The 20,236-nt window shown below is 45.9% G+C and overlaps 1 protein-coding gene and 1 long non-coding RNA gene across 2 annotated transcripts in view; one reads left to right on the top strand and one right to left on the bottom strand.

Moving 5' to 3' along the window:
• Positions 1 to 11,188, bottom strand: part of CIP2A (cellular inhibitor of PP2A) — a 71,298-nt gene extending 60,110 nt beyond the window's left edge. The window contains exons 1-3 of the mRNA XM_076056577.1: positions 11,041 to 11,188; positions 5,504 to 5,617; positions 1,818 to 1,980 (exon numbers count right to left, since the gene is read on the bottom strand). Of these exons, the coding sequence (XP_075912692.1) occupies positions 1,818 to 1,980; positions 5,504 to 5,605 (265 nt within the window). The 5' untranslated portion in view covers positions 5,606 to 5,617; positions 11,041 to 11,188. The remainder of the gene's footprint in view (positions 1 to 1,817; positions 1,981 to 5,503; positions 5,618 to 11,040) is intronic.
• A 67-nt stretch (positions 11,189 to 11,255) lies between these two features.
• LOC142907251 (uncharacterized) lies at positions 11,256 to 14,352 on the top strand. The gene is made up of 2 exons (XR_012930883.1): positions 11,256 to 11,342; positions 14,267 to 14,352. It is a non-coding gene; the product is annotated as an uncharacterized LOC142907251 (long non-coding RNA).
• The last annotated feature ends 5,884 nt before the right edge of the window (positions 14,353 to 20,236 follow it).

Genomic DNA, 20,236 nt, shown 5'->3' with positions numbered 1-20,236 from the left:
TGTGAGTGATAGCGAGCGTGTGAGTGATAGCGAGTGTGTGTGTGAGTGATAGCGAGCGTGTGAGTGATAGCGAGTGTGTGTGTGAGTGATAGCGAGTGTGAATGTGTGTGTGTGAGCGAGTGAGTGATTGTGTGAGTGATAGTGAGCGTGTGAGTGATAGGGAGCGAGCGTGCGAGTGATAGCGAGTGTGTGAGTGATAGTGAGCGAGCGTGTGAGTGATAGTGTGCGAGTGTGTGTGTGAGTGATAGCGAGTGTGTGAGTGATAGTGAGCGTGTGAGTGATAGCGAGTGTGAGTGAGTGTGTGAGTGATAGTGAGTGTGTGTGTGATAGTGAGCGTGTGAGTGATAGTGAGCGTGTGAGTGATAGCGAGTGTGTGTGTGAGTGATAGCGAGTGTGTGTGTGAGTGAGCGTGTGAGTGATAGCGAGTGTGAGTGAGTGTGTGAGTGATAGCGAGTGTGAGTGAGCATGTGAGTGATAGCGAGTGAGCGTGTGAGTGATAGCGAGTGTGTGTGTGAGTGATAGCGAGTGTGTGTGTGAGTGAGCGTGTGAGTGATAGCGAGTGTGAGTGAGTGTGTGAGTGATAGCGAGTGTGAGTGAGCGTGTGAGTGATAGCGAGTGTGAGTGAGCATGTGAGTGATAGCGAGTGTGTGTGTGAGTGATAGCGAGTGTGTGTGTGTGAGTGAGCGTGTGAGTGATAGCGAGTGTGAGCGAGTGTGTGAGTGATAGCGAGTGTGAGTGAGCGTGTGAGTGATAGCGAGTGTGAGTGAGCGTGTGAGTGATAGCGAGTGTGTGTGTGAGTGATATTGTGTGTGTGAGTGATAGCGAGTGTGAGTGAGCGTGTGAGTGATAGTGAGCGTGTGAGTGATAGTGAGTGTGTGTGTGAGTGATAGCGAGTGAGTGTGAGTGATAGTGAGTGTGTGTGTGAGTGAGTGATAGCAAGTGAGTGTGTGAGTGTGAGTGATAGCGAGTGTGAGTGTGTGTGTGAGTGATAGCGAGTGTGTGTGTGAGTGATAGCGAGTGTGAGTGATAGCGAGTGTGAGTGTGTGTGCGAGTGATAGTTAGTGAGTGATAGCGAGTGTGAGTGTGTGTGTGAGTGATAGCGAGTGTGAGTGTGTGTGATAGTGAGTGAGTGTGTGTGTGTGTGCGAGTGATAGTGAGTGAGTGATAGTGAGAGTGAGTGTGTGTGCGAGTGATAGTTAGTGAGTGATAGCGAGTGTGAGTGTGTGTGTGAGTGATAGCGAGTGTGAGTGATAGCGAGTGTGAGTGTGTGTGCGAGTGATAGTGAGTGTGTGTGCGAGTGATAGTGAGTGAGTGATAGCGAGTGTGTGTGTGTGAGTGATAGCGAGTGTGAGTGTGTGTGCGAGTGATAGTGAGTGAGTGATAGCGAGTGTGTGTGTGAGTGATAGCGAGTGTGTGTGTGAGTGATAGCGAGTGTGTGTGTGAGTGATAGCGAGTGTGAGTGATAGCGAGTGTGAGTGTGTGTGTGAGTGATAGCGAGTGTGAGTGATAGCGAGTGTGAGTGATAGTGTGTGTGTGAGTGATAGCGAGTGTGAGTGTGTGAGTGTGTGAGTGATAGCGAGTGTGAGTGATAGTGTGTGTGAGTGTGAGTGATAGTGTGTGAGTGATAGTGTGTGTGAGTGTGAGTGATAGCGAGTGTGAGTGTGAGTGATAGTGTGTGTGTGTGTGAGTGATAGTGTGTGTGTGAGTGAGTGTGTGAGTGATAGCGAGTGTGTGAGTGATAGCGAGAGTGTGAGTGATAGTGAGTGAGCGTGTGAGTGATAGTGAGTGAGTGAGTGAGTGAGCGAGCGAGAGAGCACCGAGCAGTGAGAAGAGGCTGACGATGGCGAGCGTCAGCTCGTGTGGACTTTGCGCGTGCCACAGCAGAGCCACAAGCTCGCTCACGCACTCTGCCGGCAGCGGCAGCGGCGACGGCGATGGCGGTGGCGGACGTAGCAGCGCCGCCTTCTGCCCCAGCACAGCCTGCAACAACAACATCAACATCATCAACATCATCAACATCATCAACAACAACATCAACAACATCAACATCATCAACATCATCAACATCATCAACAACATCAACAACATCATCAACATCATCAACAACATCATCAACGACATTAACAACATCAACATCATCAACATCATCAACGCAAGCTCAAAACAACAACAGCTTTCACTGACCTCTCTTCAGCTTACGAAACATCTCCTGTATACAAGGCGAGGTAGTAAACATCTCCTGTATATCAGGTGAGGTGGTTAACATCTCCTGTATATCAGGTGAGGTGGTTAACATCTCCTGTATACCAGGTGAGGTGGTTAACATCTCCTGTATACCAGGTGAGGTGGTTAACATCTCCTGTATATCAGATGGGGTAGTTAACATCTCCTGTATACCAGGTGAGGTGGTTAACATCTCCTGTATACCAGGTGAGGTGGTTAACATCTCCTGTATACCAGGTAAGGTAGTTAACATCTCCTGTATACCAGGTGAGGTGGTTACCATCTTCTGTATACCAGGTAAGGTAGTTAACATCTCCTGTATACCAGGTGAGGTAGATAACATCTCCTGTATATCAGGTGAGGTGGTTAACATCTCATGTATACAAGGTGAGGTAGTAAACATCTCCTGTATATCAGGTGAGGTGGTTAACATCTCCTGTATACCAGGTGAGGTGGTTAACATCTCCTGTATACCAGGTGAGGTAGATAACATCTCCTGTATATCAGGTGAGGTAGTAAACATCTCCTGTATACCAGGTGAGGTAGTTAACATCTCCTGTATATCAGGTGAGGTGGTTAACATCTCCTGTATACCAGGTGAGGTGGTTAACATCTCCTGTATACCAGGTGAGGTGGTTAACATCTCCTGTATATCAGATGGGGTAGTTAACATCTCCTGTATACCAGGTGAGGTGGTTAACATCTCCTGTCTACCAGGTGAGGTGGTTAACATCTCCTGTATACCAGGTGAGGTGGTTAACATCTCCTGTATACCAGGTGAGGTGGTTAACATCTCCTGTATACCAGGTGAGGTGGTTAACATCTCCTGTATACCAGGTGAGGTGGTTAACATCTCCTGTATACCAGGTGAGGTGGTTAACATCTCCTGTATATCAGGTAAGGTGGTTAACATCTCCTGTATACCAGGTGAGGTGGTTAACATCTTCTGTATACCAGGTAAGGTAGATAACATCTCCTGTATATCAGGTGAGGTGGTTAACATCTCCTGTATACCAGGTGAGGTGGTTAACATCTCCTGTATACCAGGTGAGGTGGTTAACATCTCCTGTATATCAGGTGAGGGGGTTAACATTTCCTGTAAACCAGGTGAGGTGGTTAACATCTCCTGTATACCAGGTGAGGTGGTTAACATCTCCTGTATACCAGGTGAGGTGGTTAACATCTCCTGTATACCAGGTGAGGTGGTTAACATCTCCTGTATACCAGATGAGGTGGTTAACATCTCCTGTATACCAGGTAAGGTAGTTAACATCTCCTGTATACCAGGTGAGGTGGTTAACATCTCCTGTATACCAGGCGAGGTGGTTAACATCTTCTGTATACCAGGTGAGGTAGTTAACATCTCCTGTATATCAGGTGAGGTAGTTAACATCTCCTGTATACCAGGTGAGGTAGTCAACATCTCCTGTATATCAGGTGAGGTAGTTAACATCTCCTGTATATCAGGTGAGGGGGTTAATATCTCCTGTATATCAGGTGAGGGGGTTAACATTTCCTGTAAACCAGGTGAGGTGGTTAACATCTTCTGTATACCAGGTAAGGTAGATAACATCTCCTGTATATCAGGTGAGGGGGTTAACATTTCCTGTAAACCAGGTGAGGTGGTTAACATCTCCTGTATACCAGGTGAGGTGGTTAACATCTCCTGTATACCAGGTGAGGTGGTTAACATCTCCTGTATACCAGGCGAGGTGGTTAACATCTCCTGTATATCAGGTGAGGTGGTTAACATCTCCTGTATACCAGGTGAGGTGGTTAACATCTCCTGTATACCAGGTGAGGTGGTTAACATCTCCTGTATATCAGATGGGGTAGTTAACATCTCCTGTATACCAGGTGAGGTGGTTAACATCTCCTGTATACCAGGTGAGGTGGTTAACATCTCCTGTATACCAGGTGAGGTGGTTAACATCTCCTGTATACCAGGTGAGGTGGTTAACATCTCCTGTATACCAGGTGAGGTGGTTAACATCTCCTGTATACCAGGTGAGGTGGTTAACATCTCCTGTATACCAGGTGAGGTGGTTAACATCTCCTGTATACCAGGCGAGGTGGTTAACATCTTCTGTATACCAGGTGAGGTAGTTAACATCTCCTGTATATCAGGTGAGGTAGTTAACATCTCCTGTATACCAGGTGAGGTAGTCAACATCTCCTGTATATCAGGTGAGGTAGTTAACATCTCCTGTATATCAGGTGAGGGGGTTAATATCTCCTGTATACCAGGTGAGGTGGTTAACATCTCCTGTATACCAGGTGAGGTAGTTAACATCTCCTGTATACCAGGTGAGGTGGTTAACATCTCCTGTATACCAGGTGAGGTGGTTAACATCTCCTGTATACCAGGCGAGGTGGTTAACATCTCCTGTATATCAGGTGAGGTGGTTAACATCTCCTGTATACCAGGTGAGGTGGTTAACATCTCCTGTATACCAGGTGAGGTGGTTAACATCTCCTGTATATCAGATGGGGTAGTTAACATCTCCTGTATACCAGGTGAGGTGGTTAACATCTCCTGTATACCAGGTGAGGTGGTTAACATCTCCTGTATACCAGGTGAGGTGGTTAACATCTCCTGTATACCAGGTGAGGTGGTTAACATCTCCTGTATACCAGGTGAGGTGGTTAACATCTCCTGTATACCAGGTGAGGTGGTTAACATCTCCTGTATACCAGGTGAGGTGGTTAACATCTCCTGTATACCAGGCGAGGTGGTTAACATCTTCTGTATACCAGGTGAGGTAGTTAACATCTCCTGTATATCAGGTGAGGTAGTTAACATCTCCTGTATACCAGGTGAGGTAGTCAACATCTCCTGTATATCAGGTGAGGTAGTTAACATCTCCTGTATATCAGGTGAGGGGGTTAATATCTCCTGTATACCAGGTGAGGTGGTTAACATCTCCTGTATACCAGGTGAGGTGGTTAACATCTCCTGTATATCAGGTAAGGTGGTTAACATCTCCTGTATACCAGGTGAGGTGGTTAACATCTTCTGTATACCAGGTAAGGTAGATAACATCTCCTGTATATCAGGTAAGGTGGTTAACATCTCCTGTTTACCAGATGAGGTGGTTAACATCTCCTGTATACCAGGTGAGGTGGTTAACATCTCCTGTATACCAGGTGAGGTGGTTAACATCTCCTGTATACCAGGTGAGGTGGTTAACATCTCCTGTATACCAGGTGAGGTGGTCAACATCCCACCCATTCACTCCCCATTCCCCGCACAGCCCAGCTGCCGTGTGCGTGCCCTCACCTGGACGCTGGTGAGGAGGAGGTGAGCGTTGGCCTCCGTGCGGCTGTGGCGGTAGTGGGTCACTGCTAGCACCAGCGCCCTGACGCAGGCGGCACCGTCCATCGCGACGGAGGCCTGACGCGGCCGAGAGAGACAGAGACACACGCTGGGACACGCACGCTGAGACACAGACACACAGAACCACACCGAGACACACACAGAACCACACCGAGACACACAGAGAACCACACTGAGACATACACAGACCCACACTGAGACACACAGAACCACACTGAGACACACAGAGAACCACACTGAGACACACAGAACCACACTGAGACACACAAAGACCCACACTGAGACACAGACCCACACTGAGACATACACAGACCCACACTGAGACACACACAGACACACTGAGACACACAGAGAACCACACTGAGACACACACAGACCCACACTGAGACACACACAGACCCACACTGAGACACACACAGACCACCACACTGAGACACACACAGACCCACACTGAGACACACACAGAACCACACTGAGACACACAGAACCACACCGAGACACAGACCCACACTGAGACACACACAGACCCACACTGAGACACACACAGAACTACACTGAGACACACACAGACCCACACTGAGACACACACAGACCCACACTGAGACACACACAGACCCACACTGAGACACACACAGACCCACACTGAGACACAGACACCCCACACTGAGACACACACAGACCCACACAGAGACACACACAGAACCACACTGAGACACACACAGACCCACACTAAGACACACACAGACCCACACTAAGACACACACAGACCCACACTGAGACACACACAGACCCACACTGAGACACACACAGACCCACACTGAGACACAGACACCCCACACTGAGACACACACAGACCCACACTAAGACACACACAGACCCACACTAAGACACACACAGACCCACACTGAGACACACACAGACCCACACCGAGACACACACAGACCCACACTGAGACACACAGAACCACACTGAGACACACACAGACCCACACTGAGACACAGACACCCCACACTGAGACACACACAGACCCACACAGAGACACACACAGACCCACACCGAGACACACACTGAGACACACACAGACCCACACTGAGACACACACAGACCCACACTGAGACACACACAGACCACCACACTGAGACACACAGACCCACACTGAGACACACACAGAACTACACTGAGACACACACAGACCCACACTGAGACAAACACTGACACACTGAGACCCACACAGACCCACACCGAGACACACACAGAGACCCACACTGAGACACACACAGACCCACACTGAGACACACACAGACCACCACACTGAGACACACACAGACCCACACTGAGACACACACAGAACCACACAGAGACACACACAGACCCACACAGAGACACACACAAACCCACACTGAGACACACACAGACCCACACTGAGACACACACAGACCCACACTGAGACACACACAGACCCACACTGAGACACACACTGAGGCACACACAGACCCACACTGAGACACACACAGACCACCACACTGAGACACAGACAGAACCACACTGAGACACACACAGAACCACACAGAGACACACACAGACCCACACAGAGACACACACAAACCCACACTGAGACACACACAGACCCACACTGAGACACACACAGACCCACACTGAGACACACACAGACCCACACTGAGACACACACTGAGGCACACACAGACCCACACTGAGACACACACAGACCACCACACTGAGACACAGACAGAACCACACTGAGACACACACAGACCCACACTGAGACACACACAGACCCACACAGAGACACACACAGACCCACACTGAGACACACAGAACCACACTGAGACACACAGACCCACACTGAGACACACAGAGAACCACACTGAGACACACACAGACCCACACTGAGACACACAGAACTACACTGAGACACACACAGAGAACCACACTGAGACACAGACCCACACTGAGACACCCACACCCCACACTGAGACACACACAGACCCACACTGAGACACAGACACACAGAACCACACTGAGACACACACAGAACCACACTGAGACACAGACACCCCACACTGAGACACACACAGACCCACACTGAGACACACACAGACCCACATTGAGACACACACAGACCCACACTGAGACACACACAGACCCACACTGAGACACACACAGACCCACACTGAGACACACACAGACCACCACACTGAGACACACACAGACCCACACTGAGACACACACAGACCCACACTGAGACACACACAGACCCACACTGAGACACACACAGACCCACACTGAGACACACACAGACCCACACTGAGACACACACAGACCCACACTGAGACACACAGAACCACACTGAGACAAACACAGAACTAGACTGAGACACACACAGAGACCCACACCGAGACACACACAGACCCACACCGAGACACACACAGACCAACACCGAGACACACAGCCAGACACACACAGAGCGAACCCACACTGAGCTACAGACACAGAACCACATTGAGACACACACAGTGATGCACACAAAGATCCCCCGTATAGCCTTAACAGACTGTAGGGGCAAGTGCTGTTAGCGAACACCTATGAAGGCCGGAACGGTACACGAGGGGGTGGGTGGCCAGCACCACGCCCGACCGCCTTTGTCTCCCTAGTGGCAATGTTTACACACCACACCAGGTACTCATTTGAGGCTGAGTCGACCTAGGGGAGGCCCGGGACCGGTTCAGATAATCGTCACTGGTGTTGGCCGTGAGCGGGAATCGAACCCGGGTCGCCAGGTTCATAGTGCAGCATAGCGCTAACCGCTACACTACCGCTCCCCACAGCACTAGACCGGTTGTGTGTTGGAGAGCAAATCCACAATATTTACCATCTGAGTACTGTGACGTTTCGCCAGTAATTACAATTAGTAGTATACTACACTATACACTACACTACTATATATTACACTATTATGTAAACGATGTTGTGGGTTGACTCTCTAACACAACCGGTGTATTGGTGTACCAGTATACTACACTATACACTACACACTATACACTACACTATACACTACATACTACACTATACACTACACACTACACTATACACTAGTGCTGTACTAGTATACTACACTATACACTACACTATACACTAGTGCTGTACTAGTACACTACACTATACACTACACTATACACTACACTATACACTACACTATACACTACACTATACACTAGCGCTGTAATAATACACTACACTATATGCTATACACTAGTGCTGTACTAGTAAACTACACTATACACTACACCATACACTATACTATACACTAGTGCTGTACTAGTAAACTACACTATACACTACACTATACATTACACTATACACTACACTATACACTACACGAGTGCTGTACTAGTACACTACACTATCCACTACACTGTACACTACTACACTATACACTAGTGCTGTACTAGTATACTATACTATACACTATACTATACACTAGTGCTGTACTAGTATACTACACTATACACTACACTATACACTAGTGCTGTACTAGTAAACTATACTATACACTACACGAGTGCTGTACTAGTACACTACACTATACACTACACTATACACACTACACTATTGCTGTACTAGTACGCTACACTATACACTACACTATACACTAGTGCTGTACTAGTACACTACACTATACACTACACTATACACTAGTGCTGTACTAGTACACTACACTATACACTACACTATACTATGCACTAGTGCTGTACTAGTATACTATACTATACACTACACGAGTGCTGTAGTAGTACACTACACTATACACTACACACTACACTATACACTAGTGCTGTACTAGAACACTACACTACACACTACACTATATACTACACTATACACTAGTGCTGTACTAGTACACTACACTATACACTACACTATACACTACATAACACTATACACTACACTATACTATACACTGCACTATACACTACACTATACACTACACTATACACTAGCGCTGGAATAATACACTACACTATACACTAGTGCTGTACTAGTAAACTACACTATACACTACACCATTCACTATACTATACACTAGTGCTGTACTAGTAAACTACACTATACACTACACTATACATTACACTATACACTACACTATACACTACACGAGTGCTGTACTAGTACACTACACTATACACTACACTGTACACTACTACACTATACACTAGTGCTGTACTAGTATACTATACTATACACTATACTATACACTAGTGCTGTACTAGTATACTACACTATACACTACACTATACACTAGTGCTGTACTAGTAAACTATACTATACACTACACGAGTGCTGTACTAGTACACTACACTATACACTACACTATACACTAGTGCTGTACTAGTACGCTACACTATACACTACACTATACACTAGTGCTGTACTAGTACACTACACTATACACTACACTATACAATGCACTAGTGCTGTACTAGTATACTATACACTACACGAGTGCTGTAGTAGTACACTACACTATACACTACACACTACACTATACACTAGTGCTGTACTAGTACACTACACTATACACTACACTATATACTACACTATACACTAGTGCTGTACTAGTACACTACACTATACACTAGTGCTGTACTAGTACACTACACTATACACTAGTGCTGTACTAGTACACTACACTATACACTACACACTACACTATACACTAGTGCTGTACTAGTACACTACACTATACACTACATACTACACTATACACTAGTGCTGTACTAGTACACTATACTATACACTACACTATACACTACACTACACACTAGTGCTGTACTAGTAAACTATACTATACACTACACTATACACTAGTGCTGTACTAGTATACTATACTATACACTACACTATACACTACATACTACACTATACACTAGTGCTGTACTAGTACACTACACTATACACTACACTATACACTACTACACACTACACTATACACTAGTGCTGTACTAGTATACTATACACTACACTATACACTAGTGCTGTACTAGTACACTATACTATACACTACTACACACTACACTATACACTAGTGCTGAACTAGTATACTTTACTATACACTACTACACTATACACTAGTGCTGTACTAGTATACTATACTATACACTATACTAGTGCTGTACTAGTACACTATACTATACACAACACTATACACTACTACACACTACACTATACACTAGTGCTGTAGTAGTATACTATACTACTATACACTACACACTACACTAGTGCTGTACTAGTAACGAATTAGCCTAATTCTGTTAACGTGACACTAAACCGGCGGGGTTTTTAGCGACAGGCTATTTATATATTGACGCGATCTAACCCAAAATTACAACAACAAAAAAACTTATTACGTTGTAAAAGAAGACAAACAGAAAAAAATTAAACTTAATAAGCGAACATCTTACCGGAGCCCTTTCGCTGACGCCGTGAGGCGAACCTCCTTCGATTTTTTTGGCGCCAAAACGTCTCGAACCCAGCCGAGAGTTTGTCTCCACCCCTCCCCGGCCCCCCGTGACCCCCACGTGACCGGCGGGGAGCCAATGGGGCGACAATCCTCGCCGAAAGGGACCGCGGTGATTTTGTTCGCGTTTTAAAATTCCGACGTTGGATTTTTTTTATTTATTTATTTGTTTGTTTTGTATTCCGGGTGGGGGGGAGGGAGGAAATCCGATGAGCTGTGAAGCTCTTTCGTTCACACGTTGATTAGGTAAGCGGCCGCGCTGGGGGTGGGGTGGGGTCAGAAAGTTAATGACATTTGACCTCAGAATTAGTGAAATTTTACCTCAGATTTCAATGTCATTTAACTTGAGAAAATTTATGACATTTCACCTCAGAATTAATGACATTTTACCTCAATTAATGACATTTAACCCCAGAATTAATGACATTTCGCCTCAGAATTAATTACATTTTACCTCAGAATTTGACATTATACATTTTACTTCAGAATTAATGACATTTTACCTCAAAGGTAATTAAATTTTACCTCAGAAATTAAGTACATTTTACCTCAGAATTTATGACTTTATCTCAGAAATAGACATTTTTCTTCATAATTAATGACATTTTGCCTCAGACATTAATAAAATTTTACCTCGAAATTAATAACGTTTTACCTCAGAAATTAAGTATATTTTACCTTTAAATTAAGCAAATTTAACCTCAGAAATTAAGTACATTTTACCTCAGAATTTTACATTATACCTCAGAAATAGACATTTTTCTTCATAATTAATGACATTTTGCCTCAGAAATTAATTAAATTTTACCTCGAAATTAATTACGTTTTACCTCAGATAATGAAGTATATTTTACCTCAAAATTAATTAAATTTTTCCTCAGAAATTAATTACGTTTTACCTCAGAAATCAAGTATATTTTACCTCAAAATTAATTAAATTTTACCTCAGAACTTAAGTACATTTTACCTCAGAATTAATTACATTTTACCTCCGAAGTGAATTCCCCAAGGCTGCCACAAGAGAACAAAACTCACTGCTTTATCGTGGGCCAACCATCATCATCAATACTGTTTTATTGGGGCAGTTAAAACGAGTACTATTTTGTGGGTGGACAATCAACAGCCGCTTTGTTGTGGATAGACCAACGTTGGTCCCACGTTGACCAAACGTTAATCCAACGTTGACCCAACGTTCGTCCAACGTTGACCTAACGTCGGTAAAATGTAATTAATTCCGAGGTAAAAATTTCATTGCATTCGAGGTAAAATGTAATTAAATTCTGAGGTAAAATGTCATTAATTCTGGGGTAAAATGTTATTGAATTCTAAGTAAAATGTAATTAAATTCTGAGGTAAAATGTCATTAATTCTGGGGTAAAATGTAATTAAATTCTGAGGTAAAATGTCATTGAATTCTGAAGTAAAATGTCATTGAATTGTGAGGTAAAATGTCATTGAATTGTGAGGTAAAATGTCATTGAATTCTGAAGTAAAATGTCATTGAATTCTGAAGTAAAATGTCATTGAATTCTGAAGTAAAATGTCATTGAATTCAGAGGTAAAATGTCATTGAATTCTGCAGTATAATGTCATTGAATTCTGAAGTAAAATGTCATTGAATTGTGAGGTAAAATGTCATTGAATTCTGAAGTAAAATGTCATTGCATTTTGAAGTAAAATGTCATTGAATTCAGAGGTAAAATGTCATTGAATTCTGAAGTAAAATGTCATTCAATTGTGAGGTAAAATGTCATTGAATTCTGAAGTAAAATGTCATTGAATTCTGAGGTCAAATGTCATTGAATTCTGAGGTAAAATGTCATTGAATTCTGAGGTCAAATCTCATTGAATTCTAAGGTAAAAATATAATTAATTCTGAGGTAACATGTCATTGAATTCTGAAGTAAAATGTCATTGAACTTTGAAGTAAAATGTCATTGAATTGTGAGGTAAAATGTCATTGAATTCTGAAGTAAAATGTCATTGAATTTTGAAGTAAAATGTCATTGAATTGTGAAGTAAAATGTCATTGAATTCTGAGGTCAAATGTCATTGAATTCAGAGGTAAAATGTCATTGAATTCTGAAGTAAAATGTCATTCAATTGTGAGGTAAAATGCCATTGAATTCTGAAGTGAAATGTCATTGAATTCTGAGGTCAAATGTCATTGAATTCTGAGGTAAAATGTCATTGAATTCTGAGGTCAAATCTCATTGAATTCTAAGGTAAAAAATAATTAATTCTGAGGTAAAATATCATTGAATTCTGAGTTAAAATAGCATTGAATTCTGAGGTAAAATGTCATTGAATTGTGAAGTAAAATGTCATTGAATTCTGAAGTAAAATGTTATTGAATTCTGAGGTAAACTGTCATTGAATTGTGAGGTAAAATGTCATTGAATTGTGAGGTTTAATGTCATTGAATTCAGAGGTAACTTATTAATTAATTACGAGGTTTAATGTCATTGAATTCTGAGGTAAAAATGTAATCACTTCAGGGGTACAAAAAGTCGTTGATTTCCGGGGTAAGACGAAGTTGGCATCACGATGTTTTTAGTTTTGGTTTCATGCATTAGCTATAACCCTGCGAGCCTCGCTACTCGGGTGCAAACGCAACAACAAACATGAACAAGAAAACATCTTAAAGTGACTACTACGAACAAAAAAATTACAGCAAAAGTCTTCCAGAGAAATTTCGATTGAAAAGCTTTGGATTCATATCCTTGGTAGTTTCGGTAAAATCACCACGTAGATAAGCGAAATGATAAAATAATAAAAAAATAAAACAATAAAATAAAATTCTCGCGAAGTTTCGGCCACAACGCGAACAGCCCTGATAAATTGAATCTAAAACTCTAGATTAAAGTTATCGGGCTAACTCTGCACAACAACAAGCAAACGTGGCTAAACCAAAACGTTTTCGAAAATCACCGAAATTAAAGCGATAAAAAAACCACGTTAACCAACGCCACTTTTTTTTTCCAAATTTTCTTGCTGTGGGTTTCACACCTGATGATGATTGCTGCTCGTGTTGCAGTCGAAACGTCGTGAGAATTTGATTTTTTTATTTGATTTCGGGTCTTAATAGATTGTTCACGCTTAAGGTGGCTTTCAGACCGCATCCATTATTTTTTCGTCTCTCCCACCCCCCTCCTCTTTTCCGAACATAGATGGACTCGTCCACCTGAACAAAACTGTCAAATCGCTCTCCGTGGTGCTGACGTTAAAAAATAAAAACGCCACTTTTTTTTCCAAATTTTCTTGTTGTGGTTTTCACACCTGATGATGATTGCTTCTTGTGTTGCAGTCGAAACGTCGTGACGTGGGTTCAATCCCAGACACTGAGAGATGTTGACTACCTCGCCTGGTACACAGGACGTCGTGGGTTCAATCCCAGACACTGAGAGATGTTGACTACCTCGCCTGGTACACAGGAGGTCGTGGGTTCATTCCCAGACACTGAGAGATGTTGACTACCTCGCCTGGTACACAGGAGGTCGTGGGTTCAATCCCAGACACTGACGATGTTGACTACCTCGCCTGGTACACAGGAGGTCGTGGGTTCAATCACAAACACTGAGAGATGTTGACTATCTCGCCTGGTACACAGGAGGTCGTGGGTTCAATCCCAGACACTGAGAGATGTTGACTACCTCGCCTAGTACACAGGAGGTCGTGGGTTCAATCACAGACACTTAGAGATGTTGACTTCCTCGCCTGGTACACAGGAGGTCGTGGGTTCAATCCGAGACACTGAGAGATGTTGACTACTTCGCCTGGTACACAGGAGGTCGTGGGTTCAATCACAGACACTGAGCGATGTTGACTACCTCGCCTGGTACACAGGAGGTCGTGGGTTCAATCCCAGACACAGAGATGTTGACGACCTCGCCTGGTACACAGGAGGTCGTGGGTTCAATCCGAGATACTGAGAGATGTTGACTACCTCGCCTGGTACACAGGAGGTCGTGGGTTCAATCACAGACACTGAGAGATGTTGACTATCTCGCCTGGTACACAGGAGGTCGTGGGTTCAATCCCAGACCCTGAGAGATATTGACTACCTCGCCTGGTCTACAGGAGGTCGTGGGTTCAATCACAGACACTTAGAGATGTTGACTACCTCGCCTGGTACACAGGAGGTCGTGGGTTCAATCCGAGACACTGAGAGATGTTGACTACTTCGCCTGGTACACAGGAGGTCGTGGGTTCAATCACAGACACTGAGCAATGTTGACTACCTCGCCAGGTACACAGGAGGTCGTGGGTTCAATCCCAGACACAGAGATGTTGACGACCTCGCCTGGTACACAGGAGGTCGTGGGTTCAATCCGAGACACTGAGAGATGTTGACTACCTCGCCTGGTACACAGGAGGTCGTGGGTTCAATCACAGACACTGAGAGATGTTGACTATCTCGCCTGGTACACAGGAGGTCGTGGGTTCAATCCCAGACCCTGAGAGATATTGACTACCTCGCCTGGTACACAGGAGGTCGTGGGTTCAATCCCAGACACTGAGAGATATTGACTACCTCACCTGGTACACAGGAGGTCGTGGGTTCAATCACAAACACTGAGAGATGTTGACTACCTCGCCTGGTACACAGGAGGTCGTGGGTTCAATCCCAGACACTGAGAGATGTTGACTACCTCGCCTGGTACACAGGAGGTCGTGGGTTCAATCACAGACACTTAGAGATGTTGACTTCCTCGCCTGGTACACAGGAGATCGTGGATTCAATCCCAGACCCTGAGAGATGTTGACTACCTCGCCTGGTATCGCAGGAGGTCGTGGGTTCAATCCCAGACCATGAGAGATGTTGACTACCTCGCCTGGTCCACAGGAGGTCGTGGGTTCAATCCCAGACACTGAGAGATGTTGACTACCTCGCTTGGTACACAGGAGGTCGTGGTTTCAATCCCAGACACAGAGATGTTGACGACCTCGCTTGGTACACAGGAGGTCGTGGGTTCAATCCGAGACACTGAGAGATGTTGACTACCTCGCCTGGTACACAGGAGGTCGTGGGTTCAATCACAGACACTGATAGATGTTGACTACCTCGCCTGGTACACAGGAGGTCGTGGGTTCAATCCCAGACACTGAGAGATGTTGACTACCTCGCCTGGTACACAGGAGGTCGTGGGTTCAATCACAGACACTTAGAGATGTTGACTACCTCGCCTGGAACACAGGAGGTCGTGGGTTCAATCCCAGACACTGAGAGATGTTGACTACCTCGCTTGGTACACAGGAGGTCGTGGGTTCAATCCCAGACCCTGAGAGATGTTGACTACCTCGCCTGGTACACAGGAGGTCGTGGGTTCAATCCCAGACCCTGAGAGATGTTGACTACCTCGCCTGGTACACAGGAGGTCGTGGGTTCAATCCCAGACCCTGAGAGATGTTGACTATCTCGCATGGTACACGGGAGGTCGTGGGTTCAATCCCAGACCCTGAGAGATGTTGACTACCTCGCCTGGTACACAGGAGGTCGTGGGTTCAATCCCAGACCCTGAGAGATGTTGACTACCTCGCCTGGAACACAGGAGGTCGTGGGTTCAATCCCAGACCCTGAGAGATGTTGACTACCTCGCCGGGTGCACAGGAGGTCGTGGGTTCAATCCCAGACACTGAGAGATGTTGACTACCTCGCCTGGTACACATGAGGTCGTGGGTTCAATCCCAGACCCTGAGAGATGTTTACTACCTCGCTTGATACACAGGAGGTCGTGGGTACAATCCCAGACACTGAGAGATGTTGACTACCTCACCTGGTACACAGGAGGTCGTGGGTTCAATCCCAGACACTGACGATGCCTGCTGCTGCTGTTTATTTGGAGTCTGTGTCTCTCTCTCCAACGTTGGTTGAACGTTGTACCAACGTATAGGATACCTTTCTTTTTTAACCAACTTTAGAACGTTCGACCAACGTTGAACCAACGTTGTACCAACGTAATTCCAACGTTGAACCAACGTTGTACCAACGTTGAACCATCGTTGTACGAACGTAATTCAGACGTTGAACCAACGTTGAACCAACGTTGTATCAACGTAATTCCAACGTTGAACCAACGCTGTACCAACGTAATGACAACGCTGGACCAACGTTGGCCGGACATTGTACCAACGATCAACCAACGTTGCACCAACGTTGGTTGAACGTTGTGGCAACGTGTTTATCCTACACGAGGAATTTCTGAAGCCACGTGACCCTGGCTGTTGGAGCAGAATCAACAACTTGGAGTGGTGGCGGTGGTGGTGATGGTCATGATGACGATGCAGCGGCAGAAGCACCCACCCCCCACTACCACCCACCACCACCCACCACCCACTACCACCCATCCACCACCCACCACCACCCATCCACCACCCGCCACCACCCATACACCACCCACCACCACCCACTACCACCCACCACCACCCACTACCGACCATCCACCACCCATCCACCACCCACCCACCACCACCCACCACCACCCACTACCACCCACCACCACCCACTACCACCCACCCACCACCACCCACCATCCACCACCCACCACCACCCACTACCACCCATCCACTACCACCCACCACCACCCACCACCCACTACCACCCATCCACCACCCACCACCACCCATCCACCACCCACTACCACCCACCACCACCCATCCACCACCACCCACCACCACCCACTACCACCCACCACCACCCACTACCACCCACCACCACCCACTACCACCCATCCACCACCCATCCACCACCCACTACCACCCACTACCACCCACTACCACCCACCACCACCCATCCACCACCCATCCACCACCCATCACCACCCACCACCACCCACCACCACCCACCCACCACCCACTACCACCCACTACCACCCACCACCACCCATCCACCACCCACTACCACCCACTACCACCCACCACCACCCACTACCACCCACCACCACCCATCCACCACCCATCCACCACCCACCACCACCCACTACCACCCACCCACCACACACTACCACCCACCACCACCCACCACCACCCATCCACCACCCACTACCACCCACTACCACCCACCACCACCCACTACCACCCACCACCACCCACCACCACCCATCCACCACCCACTACCACCCACCACCACCCATCCACCACCCACTACCACCCACTACCACCCACCACCACCCACTACCACCCACCACCACCCATTCACCACCAACCCACCACCACCCACCACCACCCATCCACCACCCACCATCCACCCACCGATCACTACCACCCACTACCACCCACCCACCACCACCCACTACCACCCATCCACCACCCACCACCACCCACTACCACCCACCACCACCCACTACCACGCGCCACCACCCATCCACCACCAACCCACCACCCATCCACCACCCACCACCACCCACCACCACCCACCACCACCCACTACCACCCACCACCACCCACTACCACCCACTACAACCCACTACCACCCACCACCACACACCCACCCACCACCAACCCACCACCCACCACCCACCCACTGGCACAGGCAACACAAGCGTGGTGAGAGAGTGAATGGGGTCTTGTCGACACAACACAGCAGGCAGAAAGCCTTCAATGAGGAGTGATGGTTGAGTGGTTGGGTTGGTCCCTCTCTCCCCACCACTACCAACAACTCTCGCTCTCTTCTTTGGTTCTTTCGGTAAAGTCACCAGGTAGAATGAGAATAAAATAATAAATTGATAAAATAAAATAACACAGTAATATTCTCACGACGTTTCGGCCACAACACAAGCGGCCTTCATCAGGTGAAGGGACGAGACTGTCTGGTAGGACAGCGCTGGAGTGAAAGAGCCACGTTCAGATCACGGCCTTTAAGCTGTGTGAGAGGAACAAAGCGCCTTGACAAAGGAATTAGCATATAATTTAGCATTGAAATGGCTGAATGATTAGCTTGTGACTGGTCACAGAAATAGCTATGTTAAAAGTTACGTGACTTTACCGAAAGAACCAAAGAAGATGAATCATTGCAGTCACGAAAGCTTTAAATCGAAACTCTCTCTCTCTCAAGAGCGAGAGAGCGAGAGAGAGAGAGAGATGTTGGTAGTGGTGGGGCAGTTCAACAAACCTTCCATAGCGTCGGTTTTGTTTTTTTGCCGGGTTAAATCGCGTAGACACGGAGCACGCTTTCAAATGTTTAACGCTCGTATTGGGGATTTCCTTGACCACATCTACGCCTCTGCATGAGGGATGAAACAGGTGGACTTGTCCACAAATCTGTCTGTCACCTGATGAAGCCGGTTGTGATTACTGGCGAAACGTTACGTTGCTCAGATTGTAAATGTTGTGGCTTGGCTCTCCAACACACACCGGTGTGCTGTACCAGTAGACTACACTATACACTACACTGTAGACTACTTTACACTACTATACACTACACTACTATACAGTACACTATACACTACACTACTATACACTACAATACTATACACTACACTATACACTACACTACTATACATTATACTATACACTACACTACTATACACTACAATACTATACACTACACTACTATACACTACACTACTATACACTACACTATACACTACACTACTATACACTACACTACTATACACTATACACTACACACTGCACTATACACTACACTACTATACACTACACTATACACTATATTTTACACGACTATACACTACTATGCTCTACACTACTACACTACACTTTCCACGACTATACACTACTATACAATGAGGGAAAAAAGTATTTGATCCCCTGCTGATTTTGTACGTTTGCCCACTGACAAAGAAATGATCAGTCTATAATTTTAATGATAGGTTTATTTGGATAGTGAGAGACAGAATAACAACAACAAAATCCAGAAAAACGCATGTCAAAAATGTTATAAATGAATTTGCATTTTTATGAGGGAAATAAGTATTTGACCCCCTCTCAATCAGAAAGATTTCTGGCTCCCAGGTGTCTTTTATACAGGTAACGAGCTGAGATTAGGAGCACACTTTTAAAGGGAGTGCTCCTAATCTCAGCTTGTTACCTGTATAAAAGACACCTGTCCACAGAAGCAATCAATCAGATTCCAAACTCTCCACCATGGCCAAGACCAAAGAGCTCTCCAAGGATGTCAG

This window comes from Petromyzon marinus, chromosome 76 (assembly GCF_048934315.1).
Source record: "Petromyzon marinus isolate PM22_M1 ecotype Great Lakes invasive population chromosome 76, UKy_Petmar_22M1.pri1.0, whole genome shotgun sequence".
NCBI classification, from domain to species: Eukaryota; Metazoa; Chordata; class Hyperoartia; order Petromyzontiformes; family Petromyzontidae; genus Petromyzon; species Petromyzon marinus.
The sequence above is the reverse complement of the archived record's forward strand: the minus strand, read 5'-3'. Positions and strand labels throughout refer to the sequence as shown.